The 19,038-nt window shown below is 35.1% G+C and overlaps 1 protein-coding gene across 1 annotated transcript in view; it reads left to right on the top strand.

Moving 5' to 3' along the window:
• The first annotated feature begins 7,211 nt into the window (after positions 1 to 7,211).
• Positions 7,212 to 19,038, top strand: part of LOC149777214 (uncharacterized) — a 54,182-nt gene continuing 42,355 nt past the window's right edge. The window contains exons 1-2 of the mRNA XM_089941385.1: positions 7,212 to 7,268; positions 12,437 to 12,665. Of these exons, the coding sequence (XP_089797511.1) occupies positions 7,266 to 7,268; positions 12,437 to 12,665 (232 nt within the window). The 5' untranslated portion in view covers positions 7,212 to 7,265. The remainder of the gene's footprint in view (positions 7,269 to 12,436; positions 12,666 to 19,038) is intronic.

The following is a 19,038-nucleotide window of genomic DNA, read 5'->3' as shown; positions in this document are numbered from 1 at the left end:
CATGTAGCATTACTTCAAACGTATATTATTACTTGATACATATATAATTACTTTATGCTTTCAGTATTACTTTGTACATATAGTATTACTTTATACATATAGTATTACTTCAATCGTCTAGCTGTTTTTTAAGATCTTCTTATGATTATCATTTAAACGAAATATCTTGTTCGTTTCTTTAACAATTTTTTCTGTACCTTGTTATGTATATCCAATTTATATTATGTGCTTAATTTTGTCTGTGGTAGAATGTAGAGTTTTTGCTCACCCGATATTTGTTAGTTGTGTTTTTTGCAATCTGTATACTTGAAATTGAGTTCAAGGCCTAACCTTGTTTACAAGTTTGATATGTCTTGGTAGCGAACTTGTTGACAATATTTTGGAATTTTCCATTAGGTTTTCAGAAAATGCTATTGCGACATAGTTCAAGTGGGGTGTATATAAAGAGATTTATGTAATCAAAGTCTTCATTTTCATCTTAAGTTTTGTCTGTGGTGTCATTTACTATTTTGTTTAACTACATTTTGACAGGAATTATTTATTCAAATTATTCATTGGAATTACAAATGCTCATTAACGTTTTAGACTAAAACACTACTCGGGATTACAGAGAACTCATTTCGAAAACGTCCTGTATTACATCAGTATGCATCTTCAACACATTCAAGGCTATTGGTATGTCAGCAGATTCAAAACTATTGAAATTCATACGGAACATCACATAGGTTTGGACTTGTGATAAAAAGTCTAGAATTATTAGGAATTTATTTCACAAATAAAGTTCATTTCAATTCTCACTTTGTAGTCAGTAGAAATTACTTATTTGTTGATTTCGCTTAACTTGTTGGCTTTGCTTTTATGTTACACAGTTTAAGATAATACAATCGTAACAACTGGGAACAAATATTTGGATCTAATGAGAATGAAAAATATAGGATGGTAACACGTGTTGATGCACTGTCATGAACCTATCTGAGGGACAAACTATTAATGCGGGATTGCGGAATTGAAAAGCGCATATAGGATTTATATTGGAATTACAAACATCGCCGTTCACCCATCCGAACGTAGTCGTATAAAGTTTCCAAATCAGTATGTAATAAGTATTATATACTGTAAGTTCGAATGTTTTGTACAGGGTATGAAAAAAATCAAAGAAAGAACTAGTGCTCTGTCCAGTGGAATTTGAAATGAGTCAGTGTAACACAATAGTAAATGTTACATTCTAATTGTCACTTATTTACACTGACTTTTATCTATAAAAAATTGAATTACCTGCCGATTGTAGATATTTTGTTACGTAGTGGAACAAGATATACTTGTAAATTTTTTCTTCATTTTTAGCTTATTATACTTACGAAACAGAAAACAAATTTTGTTTAAATTTCATAAATATTGAAATTGTATATGGACTGATTGATATATATTTCTTTAAAATATTTATAACTACCAAACAAATTTTCACCTAAATACTATAGAGTAAAATGTCTACTCCCTTCCTGGAAATGGACTGTATTCAGGCACAAAACAGGGAATTAGACATCTTGACTAGACAATGACAATAATAAAAGCAACCACTAAAAATACCGCTAACATGTTTCTGCTCATTATCATTGCTAATATTATCATTATTATCGTCGTTGTAGTACTAGTAATCTATTTATTTTTACATTTTATTATTTGGTCTAAAGACCTCCATGGAATGTAAACGTTTCTTATTTTAACGAGAATTATTTTAAATTAAATACTATCGTGGGCGATCTCGCTCTGTAATCCACGTGTGAGGTCGTGAACAATTAAAAGCCGATATGCAGCACGAGGGTGCCTTTATTTGCTAGACTGTAAAACAACATGAAGTATAACTCAGATGTACAGGTCATTGACATAAAAAATTAGATCTTTATTGAATTGTTGCAAATAATTCTTTACTGAGACTCAGTTTTGAATCTTAACCATAAAGCTTTAGTTACAAAGTCAGATGACGGTGCTCAGAGTAAAATACATATTTCTGACACATTTTACTGTAATTTAACCTTTCAAACGCAATTACATTTTTGTATTGAAATTACATTCATTTTAACACAACTTGCTTTCCGAAAATTTAGGCTGAATTTACTAAGCTTGATCGTATTCAATCAGATGGTAAACCCCGCAAATGATTACACCTATATATACGACATGGTGGGAAACATTTCTTTTATCGATAATGATAGGGTATGGTTATTCTTTGCAAGCTGATAATCTTATTAACAATAGCTATTCTAGAACGTATGAAGCCTTGGTCAAAAGTTCTAGAGTAACCGTTTATGACATGTATAACACAAAACCGAAATTTGCCCTACATTAACACATATCTGCCGTGGCAAAAGATGCGTGAAGATTAGTGTCTATGATATACGCAAAAACCGTGTGTAGGTCCAGATTTGCATGTGTAGGCTAAAATGGTGTCGAGAATATGATAGCATTCTAGATCGATCATACGATTGTGCTAATTAATCGACAATCGACCATTAATCGAGAAATATGGGCATCACGTCTTGCCAAAACCAAGCTGTTTGTTAACAGCCTTAGACGTCCAAAAAGAGCAGAACTCAAATTATGCAACATTGATCACTTAAATTGCAATTGATTAATTTATTATTTTCTGAAACTGACCAAATGCTCGACAACATCAATTAATCCGAGCACACTAGATTTGGGTACGTGCTTATCGCATTTGCGTGAGCGTTATACACGAGCCAGGACAGCGGTATTTATAACATCGGCGGAATCACGATAATTATTCCAAAGGTCTCCAGAACGTGAACTTTTATCAGCGCATGTCAGATTCTCACCATGTAGGTGATTTCGATTTTTTTTATGGATTGTCTTCGCTTTGATCCATACGAAGCATCATATACACAGAAATACGCCATATCGTCATGTTTTCGAATGATTCATAAAGCATTTTCTTTATAAGAACTCTTCAGCGTCAGTGTGAACGTCAGCATTAGCGTTGACGTCCAAGTCCATGTGAACTCCAGCATCACTGTTGACGTCAGTATCAGTGTTAACGTCAGCGTCAACGTGACATATTTGTCCCTAATTATGGTTCTTTACAGCCATGTGCAAATTCATCTTGAAAAGGGCTACGCATTATTACCGCAAAATGGTCCCACTGGTGTTATTGGGGCCATGCGCTGATTAAGATAAATTAATTAAAATAATTAATAAATTAATAAATTATGCCTCCATATAACACGCTCTAAAAATAAATCATGGCGGAGACTGAGAGTAGTGAAGAGGTACGGGGTCTGTGCGTTGAGGCAAGGCGGTGTGTGCCATGAATAAGGGACCTGGTTCGATTTTTGTTGGGAATGAATTATTATTATTATTATTATTATTATTGGTCAAGTCAGGCTATGCCTGCTGCCGAATGTAACAGTTGTAGGTTCTACCTATGACTGTTCACCAAGAGTGGACTGCTGCACCCGGCTCCCTGTGGAAAGTCCTCTCTGGTCTAGCAGGCGGCCAAACAGGTATTTTCATGGACGGAGAAGGGCGTCGGATCAGGTGAATTAGGACCATCCTGAACTACAGAGCAGCCGTATTTATGATCACACTGCTCATTTTCGTAGTACGAAGAAGGGGCTAGATAAGGTGCCCGAAGCGTTGCCTGCGTCACATTAACCATGATCTGCATACTGCGGCTGATGGGAATCTCACAAAAAGACAAAGGTAACGCCACTCATCATCGGAGCCTGGAATGTACGGATACTGTCGGACAGTACATCAGCAAATAGACCTTAGACACGTGAAGTATAGCGACGTGAACGTGGTGTTGGATTTGACATAAGTCAAAACTAGTCACGAAACCCACAAATCTACCAAAGGTCACGAATAACTCACTAATGCAAATAAAGCGGTACCATCTTAACTCACGGAAATGCAGCATGTCTTTTGACTCAGGTATTTACCAAGATTACAACCATAACCTTTAGTTAGTAGAAATCTACATGGCTTTTGTGTACATCGTAAATATACGTCATGGAATTCGTGTCATCAATGTCAAGGGAAGGGCGTATTTCGCTTGTACATATGCCTGTGTGATTCCGTTTGTACATATAATAACATATGCCTGTTTGAGTCCGTTTGTACATATATTGACACATGCCTGTGTGAGTCTGTTTGTACATATACTGGCATATGCCTGTGAGTCTGTTTGTACATATACTGACATATGCCTGTGTGAGTCTGTTTGTACATATAATAACATATGCCTGTTTGAGTCCGTTTGTACATATATTGACACATGCCTGTGTGAGTCTGTTTGTACATATACTGACATATGCCTGTGTGAGTCTGTTTGTACATATACTGGCATATGCCTGTGTGAGTCTGTTTGTACAGATACTGGCATATGCCTGTGTGAGTCAGTTTGATTAATCAATATCATTTGAAGAAGGCCTTACAGTAGGAGACCTTCAGAAAAAGTAGTAAACTTGAGTATTTCAAACACACATACATGTGAGAGAGAGAGAGAGAGAATCAGACAGACAGACAGGCAGACAGACAGACAGCTAATAAACTTTGACATATTTCGATTTGAACCCATTTAAGAAAGTACACATCTGAGCTACGATAATTTTGTTTCTCGGACATAAACTATTGCATGAATGCATTAACATCGATTTTTGAGCACTGGAGGAGTTGACGTGGATCTCAGGCTTGCATTACTGTCGGTTGGGTTGAAATTTGAAATACATAAATAAAAAGAGACATAAATAAGTAGAGAGAGAGAGAGAGAGAGAGAGAGAGAGAGAGAGAGAGAGAGAGAAAAAAAAGATGGACATTAAATGAATATTCAGATAAGTTCAATACTTTAGATTGAATCTTACAGTAAATTATTATACACTTATTATAAATTGTTCTTCCCAATAAACATAAAGATCACTGGATAAATGGTTTGGACAGTTGTCATAATATTTTGAATATCAAAACTAAAACGTGTTTTTTCTTTATTTTTAAAAGTAAAAGTTATTTTATAATTGAATGGAAGTAGGCAACCAACTGACTTTATGCAACCAGCATGTTTGTCATACCATGCAACAGTAATGTTTGCCATAATGTAAATCAGCAATAATGTTTGACACATCATAAATCAGCAATAATGTTTGACATAGCATAAATCAGCAATAATGTTTGACACATTATAAATCAGCAATAATGTTTGACATAGCATAAATCAACAAAAATGTTTGACATAGCATAAATCAGCAATAATGTTTGACATAGCATAAATCAGCAATAATGTTTGACACATCATAAATGAGCAATAATGTTTGCCATAACATAAATCAACAAAAATGTTTGACATAGCATAAATCAGCAATAATGTTGGACATAGCATGAATCAGCAATAGCATGAATCAGCAATAACGTTTGACATAGCATAAATCAGCAATAATGTTTGACATAGCATAAATCAGCAATAATGTTTGACATAGCATAAATCAGCAATAATGTTTGACATAGCATAAATCAGCAATAATGTTGGACATAGCACGAATCAGCAATAGCATTAATCAGCAATAACGTTTGACATAGCATAAATCAGCAATAATGTTTGACACAGCATAAATCAACAATAAAGTTTGCAAGAAAATAATAATGTAGGTATATCATTGCTTTGTGATTGTGCACACGCTTATGAGTTATCGGTGTGCTTTAGTATGTTATTTAACGTGTGGAATCTTCACAGATAAATGTCAGCCACTGTATCTATGTAAAGTCTACTGTCTCTGTCTTGTTAGCGAGATTGGGAGCACGGTAGCGAACTAGATACAAAGGATCTAAAGCGATAAAATGATTACTGCCGTGTGGTTCAAAAGATTAAGTCAAAAAACATTCAGTCAATCAGGTTAAGAAGGAAAATCCCCTCATCACCTTCTTTATAGCGGTCGAATATGGGCGTCCGTTTCGTATTGTAAGATTGCTCATTGGTTAGCCGCTGGACAGCAGACCAGAAAGGTTCGGGTCCAAATTCTGTCAGTAGATCAGTTTTGTTCAGCTACTCTGGTGTCTTTGGGCATAGCACTTTACTCCAATTGCCTTTGCATTACATTCATATGTTAATGTATTGTAAAATACCAAAGCAATCCCATCCAAACCCCTTATGCACTCAAGGTTGGGTTATCGAATCAAAATCGCATTAATCCCAAGTCAATATTTAGTTGCCGGAGTGGCTTTGGTTGGGGTAATAAATAAATTAAAACCACACCCACCCCAACCTATTTCAGCACAGTCGCATGAAAAAACTGACTTCACATCTTTTTTGAGCACGCTAAACACCACTCTCTATTACACCATTACATTGCCATACCCCAAGCACCATTTTTTGAACATTACATCGCCATACTTCAACACTCGTGTTTTGAGCCTTGCATCACCATGCCCCCCTCCATCTAAAATACAGGACTGAAAAGTCAGAGAACGGACATGTGTACAGTTAAAATTATTTAATGTCTTAATTGCCCTATTCAATTCGAATCTTTTTATGCTACCATTTCCAATGACAGTGGATAATTTACACACAATATCAATCGGATATACATGCAAAAATCTTTGACAGCATGCTTGCAAAATTAGTCTGTGTTTCATTTTTAACTTGGGGGAGACGGTCTTATCCATTCTTAATGATACAAATTCTTCTACAAGTCTGTTACTATGAAAATAATTGTGTCACTCGGATTCATGAGGAAAAGAGGTGCAACATTTTAGAAATGTACATTTTAATTGAAATAATTTTAGTCTGAGACAAGGTCATCAAGTTACATCAAAAATAACTCTAGAACGAAAATCGTAGATAGTGCATAATCTTATCAAGTACGAAAGATGCACCGTGCACACATACGAGTCATTCGCCTGATAATAATCAGGTCATTGAATGACACACACCGTATATGTCATAATGACCATCTTCCATACTTATACAACAGAAAACATCCTGAACATTGCATTATGCTGGAATTCACAAAATAACTCTTATTTTTCTGCTTTGCAATTTTAAAGCTTTCAAATGTCTTTCACACTATGCATCTCAGGCTTCGTCGTCAAAACCAGTCGTAAAGTCTACTTAGCGTCACCACAAATGCGCGTCGTTAATTTGGGTCTAGATGGTAAGTATGACGTAATATGTAAACTATAACATCTGCTTTAATCCTCATCTAGCAGAACAAGACAAAACAAAATGCTGCTGATTGCAGTTCTCTTTGTATTACCATTCTATGGTAAGTTTTTACTACTACTACTATTGCTACTACTACTGCTACTACTACTACTACTACTACTACTACTAATAATAATAATAATAATGATAATAATAATAATAATAATAATAATAATAATGACCGCTCCGGTGGCCTAGTGGTTAGAGCGTCAACCTCGGAAGAGGGAGGTCGTGGGTTCGAACCCCGGCCGAGTCATACCAAAGACTAACAAAAATGGTGCTAACAAAAATGGTACTAACAGCTGCCTCGCTTGGCGCTCAGCTTTAAGAGGTTAGTGTTAGGACTGGTCGGCCTGGTGTCACGATAATGTGACTGGGTGGGGACATCATGCTACGTGTCTGCGGCATGATGCCCCAGTGTTAGACATCACTATAAACTGCCACACTGCAGACATCGTATCGACATGACTGAAAAATTGTTAAGGATATATAAGGATGCTTCAGTATCTCTTGTGGAAATGATTGTTATGATATAATAGAAATAATTTACTTTTGCCTGATGTAAAAATGGGTCTATCTATTTTACTGCTAACTGTACGAATGACAGATGGACCATGTGGTTTATTCAATTAAAATCCGAATCACTAGTTAGCATCCTGATTCTGATTTTTCGTTTTATTTTCGCCAATCAAAAGTATGATACCGAATCACGTGTATTCTGAATACGTAGTAAGTCAAGTGAATCCAAGATAGCGACACTGACCCTGATTTTTAAAATCACTGTGGGTAATTTATTTTATAGACAGTCCTGATTCTGACTTATGGCAGAATGGAAATCACGATTCCAAAAATGAAATGCAGCCCATCTTTCCTTAACGATCTAATACAAGTAAATCCACCCTGGGAGATAGAAGCACACCCATGAAGCTGTACGTGAGAAAACAAAAATGCGGAAATACGCGAGACTTGCCAGCTGTTATTCCAAGTGTAACCAGCAGTCGGGGTGTGGGGAATGTTGCTTTCTAATCTGTCAGATTCAGTGTTCGATAACGTTTACAGCAATATATGTACAACATCATGCATTTGATCCAAACAGCAGACAACGGGATCCCCTACTCTGATTAACCCGCAGAAAAATAAAATTCGTAGATAATGTCCATGTTGCTTTGAAAGTGGAGATGGTAAATATAAATATTTCATTATAAATATTCATCTCATAAGATCTTATAGATAAAAGGGAAACACTCCCAGAGCAATCATCTCCTCAAACTCTTCCCTTACGACTTGTCGTTTTTCGTGGGGCAAAGGGTAGGGTTTCCGCTGAACTGGCCGGTCATCCACCAGCTTTAACCCGAACTCGACAAGTGACGTTCTCCCTGGTATCTCCGTGAGCACATCGGAATACCCGGCCATCAACGTCTCTATCTCTTCCCATGTTTCAGCCCTCGTTAATTGACAGCTCGTGACATTGTTCGCACCTTTCGTGTGATGTCGCTTCGATCTAACGCTTGTGCCGATTCAAGATAACGGATCTTCTCTCTGGTCACCGTAACCTTGCTACTATGTCCCTGAAATTTTTTAGTAGGGGTAGGATTAGCCGAATCACCGAAGAGTTATACAGAACCCTTCGAAACTGAATGGTTCATAATTCTCCATAATAAAATCAGACTGGGGTTTATTAGACCCACCAAATGTATTGCTTTCAATACATGACCATGACGGTGACCTTGACCTCTTAGAAATAAGAGCATTTGGAATAGGTCTGTCTTGATTCTGATGCCTATTTTTCGATTTGTAGCGATTAGACATAACGTGTCCTTTCTTCATACAATAGGTACACGTAGGAAGAGAAAAGGATTTTAGATCAAGTGGATCTGAAGTCTGATTTTTAAAAGTTGTGCCAGATTGAAATTTTAAGGGTCTTGTATTAGGGTGAAATACTTTTCTGGCAGAAGACTGTTGAGTAGAAGTCTTATTTACAAAAGGAACTTAATGAGTTAAAGAATACTCATCAGCAGCACAAGCAGCATTTTCCAATGTTTCAATATTATGCTCGTCAACATAGGTCTTAATGTCACTTCGGACACAGTTCTTGAACTCTTCAAGTAATACAACTTGTTTGGAACTTTCATATTCTTGTTCAACTTCCTTGGCTAAAGACCATCTATCAAATAACTGCCCTTTTTCTCTAGCAAATTCGACAGGAGTTTGTCCAGCTTCTTGTTTATAGTTTCTGAAGTTTTGCCGATAAGCTTCAGGGATTAACTCATAATCCCTTAAGATGCATTCCTTAACCACATCATAGTCACTGTTTTGATGTGTGATGTGAGTTGGACTTTTAACTTAGCTTTAACAATGTTCAGTCATATCGCTACGATGTCTGCAGTGTCACAGTTTATAGTGATGTATAGCACTGGGGCATCATGCCGCGACATGTATCATGATGTCCCACCCATTCACATTATCCTGAAACCAGGTCGACCAGTCCTAACACTAACCTCTTAATGCTGAGCGCCAAGCGAGGCAGCTTTTAGTACCATTTTTATAAGTCCTTGGTATGACTCGGCCGGGGATCGAACACACGACCTCCCGCATCTAGGCGGAGGCTCTAACCACTAGGCCACCAGAGCCATGAAGTGATACTGAATGGTAAATATCACTAGCTTTACCAATAAGTACACATTGTAATAACTGAGTCCAATGCTCCCTTGGCCATTTCAAATGTTCAGCAACGTTTTCAAAACGAGTAAAATATTTGTGTACTGTTCTTTCTCTGAAAGGGGGCACTAACCTAATATTCTTTTCAACTTCAAAACTTAAATTTGTATTTGAAGTGGGAATGTGCTTTTCACTTGCCAGCTCCATTTCTATTATCCGAATTTGAAATTCCCTTTCATCCTTCTCCGATTGTAAATGCATTTGCTCGTTTTGTAACTGCATTTGTCTGTCTTTCTTTCTTCCTGATCTAATTTCCTTTGTTTTTCTTTCTCTCTTTCCTGTCTCTCTCTCTCCAATTTCTCAAATTGTGATTGCATTTGTTTTTCTTTTTCTCTTTCCTGTCTCTTTCTCTCCTCTTTCTCAAATTGTATCTGGGTTCGTGTTTCTTCTTTTTGTAACAATATTTGTTCTTTCTCTTTTTCTAATTTCGTTTGTTATTTTTCTTTCTCCAATTGCAACGGCAACTGCTTTTGTTTTTCTTCTTTATCTTTCGAAAGTTTCAGATTCCTCAACTCCAAATCCATCTTGTATTTTAATTGTAATTCCTTTACTTTTTTATCAGAATCTGATACAGACTTACTGATCGAAACCAAAACACTGTTATCCAAAACGTTCTTTTCTACCAAATACTGGTCCAAAATATTTTTGTTTCTTGCTTCGTTTTAGACGCTTGTGCCTCAAAAAGATCATATTTTCTGGCATCTTGAATCAATTCATCTTTTTTCAAAAGGTCTAATTGTTTCTGGGTAGGACTTGAAAGAAAGATATCGACGTTTGATGACATTGTAATTAAGCTTGCTGATTTCACTAAAAATTTTAAAATTGTAAAATAATATTTGGCATTTTAAAAAAAAATTGAAAAACTTGGGGAATTAAATTTTAAAAAACAATGTTTCCTGAAATATTTACCCAAAATTCATATATCCATGGGCGAGCAACCCCAATTTTCTTTGTTACATGTTTAGGCTCTCATAAACAGTAACAAGAAAAATATGAAGACATCAAGCTTTATAAAATTTAATATATATTTTATTTCCCTAGGAAAAACAGGGCAAAAATGAGGAAATGAACTTACGGTGTTAAGAATCAAATCCAAAAATAATCCAAGAATAATCCAAGAAATAAAAATTAGAAGTCCTATTAATAAAATGTTCTAGTGAATTTGAGTTCGAGTCCCGACGAAATCCAAAATGGAAGGCGATGACGTGTGCTATAGCCAGTCTAGTACTGATATGTATTCTGTTCTTTGTTGTACCACGAAAAATAATATTACTCCAACTGTTACTAATTCATTATCAAGGTCTGGAACTAGGTCAGCATAAAGATACAAAGTTTATTATTAGTTGTGTAAAAAAAAACAGTCAGGTCAAAGTAATTTCTGGAAAATGTCAAATTCCAGTAAACAAAATTTCATTACTATAACATCTAATGGAATATTAAAAAATGTACAACTAACACTCAAACAATTACATTAAATCAAATATAAATTAAATTGAATATACATAACACATTATATTATATATGATGTATATCTATATTTTTTGTAACTCCTGGTACATGATTTTTTTAAACAATTTTTTTACAGTTTGTATTCACGGTTTAAATCGTACAGAATATCTTTAGTTAGATTTTGCCTTCGTGATTTGAGTCTATTGAGAGCTTAAAATTACATAGGATCTATAAATGGATGTTGATGTATGTGTTGCCAATTACTAATAATAATCTTGCTAATAAGACTTTATGTCAGTTTGGGCTTAATGTTTCATTGACTGATGTGGTTTAGACGATTCTGGAGGAATTCAGTAGCTTCCCATTCGTTGTAATAGGTCACATGAATAGGCAAGTTCGAGGAAAATGAGTAGTAAGATCCGTCACGTGAAGTATATTGGGAAACATAGTCCCAATAGAGGTTGTATATAAGGAAAGAACTGAGCAATCAGATTCATTTCGATTTTGGAGTCAACCTCATTTCTTATGTTCCTGTTGTAAGTTTGCAGGCGTGTTTAATGGTGTACTGAGTTATTATTGGAGAGGAAAACCATTTCTTTGGACTGTTTAGTGCTCATTATTTGGACTATAATATTTTTCTCGATCTGTTGTGAATGATTCAAAGGATTTCTGAATGACGCCATCTTGACAAGGTCACGATTCTTGAAGGACCAGTTCATTTCCGGTTTTTACATTTATACGGAACTTTTCATTATTTTGGACTTTCATAAATCTTTTACAGGATTATTTTGGATTCACTTCATAGTAGTATAAGTTCGTCTCACTTCAGCATTTATAACTTTGATAATTAAATTATTTGCTATGTTCTACAAAACGTGTTGGATTTCCGTCTTTCTGTGACATAGTTTGTGACCGTAGAGTCGTAACACATTGTGAACTTGCCACATATATACATTGTGAATATCATGACTTTCCTGGTGCAAGAATGTTTAGAATATCGCAACAAAATAATTAGGTATCTCATTGTATAATTCTCTTTAAACATCTTTCTCTGAATTGCAGATGAAAATTGAATTTATGCATTTTGACATCGCGGGTAACAGTCTCTGTAGTCGGGACAGTCTTCAAGTGTTTGATGGAGCAGACGAAACAACAAAGATGATAAAAAACCTATGCGGAACATCTCTACCAGATTCGTTCATCTCGACAGGAAACGAAATATTTTTTAAGCTTGTCTCTGATAATAGCATTCCCAAATCGGGATTCAAAGCCAAGATAAGCATAATTAAAGGTATGGAAAAATACAGTATCTGGAATAAAATGTTATGACAGAATCTACAGTATCTAGTATAAAATGGTATGTCAGAAACTACAGTATATATGTAAAAGGTATGACAGAAAATACGCTATCTAGCATAAAAGGTATGACAGAAACTAGAGTATCTAATGCCAAAAAGTACGACATAAACTACAGTATCTAGTACAAAAAGGTATGACAAAAACTATAGTAAATAGTATAAAAAGGTATGACATAAACTACAGTATCTAGTATAAAAAGGTATGACAGATAATACAGTATCTAGTACAAAAAGGTATGACAGAAACTATAGTATATAGTATAAAAAGGTATGACAAACTACAGTATCTATTATAAAAAGGTATGACAGAAAATACAGTATCTAGTATATAAAGGTATGACAGAAACATCAGTATCTAGTAGGAAAAGGTATGACAGAAACTACAGCATCTAGTATAAAAGGCATGACAGTTACTACATTATCTAGCATAAAAAAGTAAGATAAATATTCAGTAGCTAGTATAAAAAGATATGACAGAAATTAAATTATCTAGTATAAAAAGGTATGACAGAAACAACAGTATCCAATATGAAAAGAACTGACAGAAACTACAGTATTTTGTATAAAATATTATGACAAAACCTACAGTATCTAGTATGAAAAGGTACGATAAAAATACAGTATCTAGTATAAAAAGATATGATAGAAACTACAGTATCAAGTATGGAAATGTGTCACAGAAACTACAGTATCTGGTATAAAAGGTAATACAGAAACTACAGTGTCTATTATAAAACCGTAAGACAGAAACAAGAATATCTAGCATAAAAAGGTACGATACAAATATAGTATTTAGTATTAAAAAAGTATGATTGAAACTTCAGTCTCTATTATAAAAAGGTATGACAGAAACTACAGTATCTAATATGAAAAATGCATGACAAAAACTACAGTATCTGGTATAAATGTTAGGACAGAAACTACAGTAACTAGTATAAAAGGGTATGACAGAAAATACAGTATCTAGTATAAAAATGTGTGACAGAAACTACAGTATCTAATATAAAAGGGTCTGACAGAAACTACATTATCTATTATTAAAGGCATAACAGAAACTACAGTATCTAGTATAAAATGTTATGACATAAACTACAGTATCTAGTACAAAAAGGTACGATAAAATACAGCATCTAGTATAAAAAGCAGGACGAAAACTTCAGTATCTATTATAAAAAGGTATGACAGAAACTAAAGTATCTAGTATGAAAAAGGCATGACAGAAACTACAGTATCTAGCATTAAAAGGGTACAACAAAAATATAGTACCTAGTATAAAAAGGTATGACAGGAACTACAGTATCTAGAATAAGAAGGTATGATACAAATACAGTATCTAGTAGAAAAAGGGATGACAAAAACAACAGTATATAGTATAAAATGTTATGAACGTAACTATGGTATCTAGTATAAAATGGTACGATAAAAATACAGTATCTAGTATAAAATGTTATGAAAGAAACTACAGTATCTAGTACAAAAAGGTATGATAAAATAGAGTATCTAGTATAAAAAGGCATGACGAAAACTACAGTATCTAGCATTAAAAGCGTACAATAAGAAATATAGTACCTAGTATAAAAAGCTATGACAGAAACTACAGTATCTAGTATGAAATGTTATGACAGAAACTACAGTATCTAGAATAAGAAGGTACGATACAAATACAGTATCTAGTAGAAAAAGGTATCACAGAAACTACAGTATCTAGTATAAAAGGTATGACAGAAACAACAGTATCTAGCATGAAAAAGGCATGACTTCAACTACAGTATCTAGTATAAAATGTTATGAAAGAAACTACAGTATCTAGTACAAAAAGGTATGATAAAAATACATTATGTAGTATAAAAAGGCATGAAAGAAACTACACTATCGAGTTTGAAAAGGTTTGACTACAGTACAGTATCTAGTATGTGAAGGGCTTGAGAGAAACTACACTATCTAGTATAAAAGGATACGATAAAAATACAGTAGTATAAAAAGGTATGACAGAAACTAGTGTCTAATATAAAAAGTTATGACATCATCATCATCATCATCATCATCTTTATTTCCTTCCATGGAAGATTACATGATATAAGAATAAATCATCTGAATACAATCAATAAATATAAAAAAAAAAAAAAAAAAAAAAAATATTCTATATTGGAATACAAATTCTTACACAATATCAATCAACAAAGTGTTCGTCAACTCATAAGTTGCAAGTTTCAGTACCTTATTTACAGAAGATAGCTGCACACTGCATGACAAAGTATGCTGCATACAGGACGAATAGCTTGGAGTTTTCTTTGTCGATTACTCCTGATGGTAACCTTTTACCTAAAAGATATTGTAGTTGCAGCTCATCTTCTGCATTAAATAACGTAATGTGCAGGCTCAGGGGAAATTTATCAGTAAGGAAATCCCAGAAAGAATTTCGAAAGTTCGACATATAAGGACAACTAACACAACAATGAAGTATCAAGTCTGTATAAACATTCCACATCTAATACACATATCAAGCTGTGTTTGTGGAACAGCAGCCCATAGTTTAGCTACATATGTAAATACCTTAGTGTGTTGTCTAGTTTTAGCCGACTGCCACACTGAGGCAGGTCGTAAGTATTCGTGTATCGAAGAGAATCTATCAAAATCTGCTTGATTAGACATACGAACTCTCCAGAGGCTATTTTCAAGATCAACAATTTTTGACCTTACAATTTCTTTCCAATTATGTTTATCTGGAATTTCAGAAAGATGTAAATAATCAGTTAGATACCCGAGCAAGTCAAACTTCTTTGAGGTATAATATAAATTTGAAATTAACCCGCAGCTTGACATGCATCCGCTCAGAATGAAGTGAAATAACGCAACGTTAAACACACGTTTAGTATGTACATTGTTAGGCATCAAACACAATCTGTGTAAAAACATCAATTTTCTTCTATCAATTTCGGACTGCGCTGATGTCCATCCTAGCATTCCCAGGACAATGTCTGATCTTGTATGTATTGGAAAACCTTGTAAATGTTTGGCAAAATACCTCAGAGTTTTATCCAATAAAGCGAGGTCACTTTTTGAAATGTTACACCATAATTCACTTCCATAAAACATTGAAGGGAAAATTACCTTTTTAATTACATTTGCAGCAACCAAAGGATTTAAACCATTCGGTTTAATGCCAATACCAAACAGACCGTGAAAAGATTTTTTTCCTTTCTTGCATGCATCGAGTATTGCGTCATGCGACGTCAGCTTTGAGTTAATCCGGTGACCCAGGTGTGTTGCCGAATCGGTGACCGGCAAACATGACGGGCCAAGATACCATTTCATATTGATAAAATTCTTGTATTGGGGTCCGAAAATGATAATGTATGACTTTGTAACACTAAGCTCGAATCGCCACTTATTACTGTAATCGGATGCTATATCTAACAGCTTTTGTAGATTGCTAGGAGATATAGCCAAAAGTGAAATATCATCAGCTAGGGTTGGATTTCCCACAGCTAAGGATCCAATCTTTGCTCCAAATCCACTATTTTCTAACTGTAGCAGCAAGTCATTTATAAATATTGTGTACATCAAGGTTGACAAAACACCCCCTTGTCTCACTCCTTGGCCAATTGAGAACCAATCTGAAAATTGCCCATTTACAAGAACTTTACTCTGTAAATTTGTATACATGTTAAAAAATATCAAAAGGGATTTACCCGTAATTCCCAACGTGAATAATTTAAAAAGCAGTCCTTCGTGCCACACGGTATCAAATGCCTTTTTTGTATCAAGAAAAGCAGCAAAAGCCCGTGAACCCATGTTTACATTATATTGTACTGATTGCAACAGCACAAAACTCGCTGTTGTGCAGCCTAAACCTTTTTGGTAACCATGTTGTTGTGAACTGGGTATACTAGAATTAGTATCTTTGAGCCAAGTTACCAAACGTTCATGAATAATTTTCTCAAAGGTTTTGTAGATAACAGGCAGTAAAGTAACAGGCCTGTAACTTTCGAGGGAGTTCTTTGATTTTCTGTTACCTTTGTACAGTGGTATTACTAACCCTTTTTTGCAATCTACAGGTATGTAAGATTGATCAATCATCCGAGTAAATAAAATTGTCATACACTCGATGAGGTAGTCGCTGCCATAGATCAAATGTTCATTGCAAATTTGATCATGGCCCGATGCTTTTGATTTCTTTAGACCTTTAATGATTTCTCTTACTTCATTTAAACTGATACTGGTCTGTAAGGCCTCGATATGGCTTACTTCGTCCTGTAGACCCCGATTTAATTCTCTCTCTATAAATTCATAAAAGTTTCCGTCAAAACTATGGTTTAAATTCGGCGTGTGAATGTCCTCATAGTATCTAGCAAAGCCATTTGCGATGGAATCATCATCACGGACACAAACTCCATCAGTTGATAGTTCCTGACAAAAATTTGTATTGTTCCCTCTCTTAATGTTGATCATTTTCCAAAAGTGTCTTACATCGCATTCATGTGCTTTTTCAATTTCTTCATACACCTCCCCCATATATTTTTCCACAGCCAGTTTTTGAACGTTTCTAAAGTCTCTCTTCTTATCTTTATATTCTCTGTAAGAATTAAATTGACTACCCCTCGGTCTTCCCTCATTTATCCAAGTATACCTAGCTTGTCTTTGAAGTTTATGTGCTTCTTTGAGTTCATTTGACCAATATGGTTTGGCATGATAATTGAATTTAGACTTTGGAAGCGCGATGTCGCTTGACTGCTGTATTGCATTAACAATGTGCTGGTAAAAGCTATCAACATTGTCCGAAATAGTATCTATATCTGAAGTTTTCAGGCGAAGGTCCAGCTCAGATTGATAGTTTTTCAAGATATCAGCGTTTAATTTATTCCAGGCTATGTTGTTTCTCTTCATAGACTGTCTGAAGTCTCTCCCACAGGTCACTGTACGAAGGGAAGTAAGGATAGGGAGGTGGTCAGATATCGCGTGCTCTTCGTGATCTGAAACAATGTGCACACTTCGTAATCTACCTATGCATTGATCCGACAGTACAAAATGATCAATCATCGTTCTTGCTGGGGTGAACGTTTAGCGGGAACCAGTGCATATTATTAAATGTCCAGCACTCACTAGATTATTATATCGCAAGAACTCATGAAATACTCTATCTTTGTAATCTCTGAAAGTGGCTGGTTCAGCTACTGCATTGAAATCACCAGTAAAATACACGTCCCCCAGCTGTGAGTACTGATCATAGAGATTTTGAATCAACTCAATTTGCGCTTTGTAACAATCTATGCCATATAATAGGGTCGGCATATATACACAAAAAATATATACATTTTGCATATCAGGAAATTTGAATTCTATGCCAACAACTCTGTCACTATTAACTTCATCTATAAAGTTAGCATATCTCATGAGAGAAGTTTTGCAGAAGATTGCAACTCCTCCTTTACCACATTTTATTAACATACAATTAGAGGAAATATCCTCTGCCTTAGCAGTGCATTTATAATCAGAATGAATAGTATCGCAAAATGGAAGTATGTGCTGTAATAGTTTATGTTCAGTTACGCAAGCTACGTCAACATTATATTTATCCAGCATTGCACTAAAGCTAAGAGCAGAGGACATAATTCCTCTAACATTCCAGGTCAGTATATTAAGATTCATATTAACTTGCAATATAGGCATATTAATACTTATGCATCGTGAAAGCAGGACTAAAATGACAAAGATGACAAAACACATTAACTTACGACAGAACATAATGGCAAATTTATGAACAATTAACTGTCACCCTAGTCACAGAATATCGCATCCTGCACCTTCATTTGCCTCCTGATCGCGATTGCTAAACCTGTCTCGCCAAGATTGATTCCCATACCACCTTCTTACATAAACACCTTTTGGCCATGTTACATCATTTTCAACAGTGTCGCAGTCTGAATTATATACAGTCAGCTTGGCCGATAGACAATTACGTCTACTGTGGATAAACTTTATGGATAACGGATCTATATCGTATTGTTTCAAGAATTTACCGAGGCCTTCAGCAGTAGATTTGACGCCAATGCCACCCACATAAAAGCGCCTTGTTCTACGTCTAACTACACCTTCAAATACAACATTCTCATTTTTGTCATCAACATCCTCATGTCCAACAATACTCTCTGAACCTATTTCTAAACCTGATTTACCAAATGATCTAGGTCTTTCTACCTGACCCCCAATAACGGTAGGTATCTTGCTAGGAGGGGTTTTCAAGTCTATACCTTTCACATTACTGTTGCTAGTAATCGGATGCCTAGCGTTCTCTATCCTGGTCGA

This window comes from Sinohyriopsis cumingii, chromosome 18, assembly GCF_028554795.1.
Source record: "Sinohyriopsis cumingii isolate HCF-2022 chromosome 18, ASM2855479v2, whole genome shotgun sequence".
NCBI classification, from domain to species: domain Eukaryota; kingdom Metazoa; phylum Mollusca; class Bivalvia; order Unionida; family Unionidae; genus Sinohyriopsis; species Sinohyriopsis cumingii.
The sequence above is the reverse complement of the archived record's forward strand: the minus strand, read 5'-3'. Positions and strand labels throughout refer to the sequence as shown.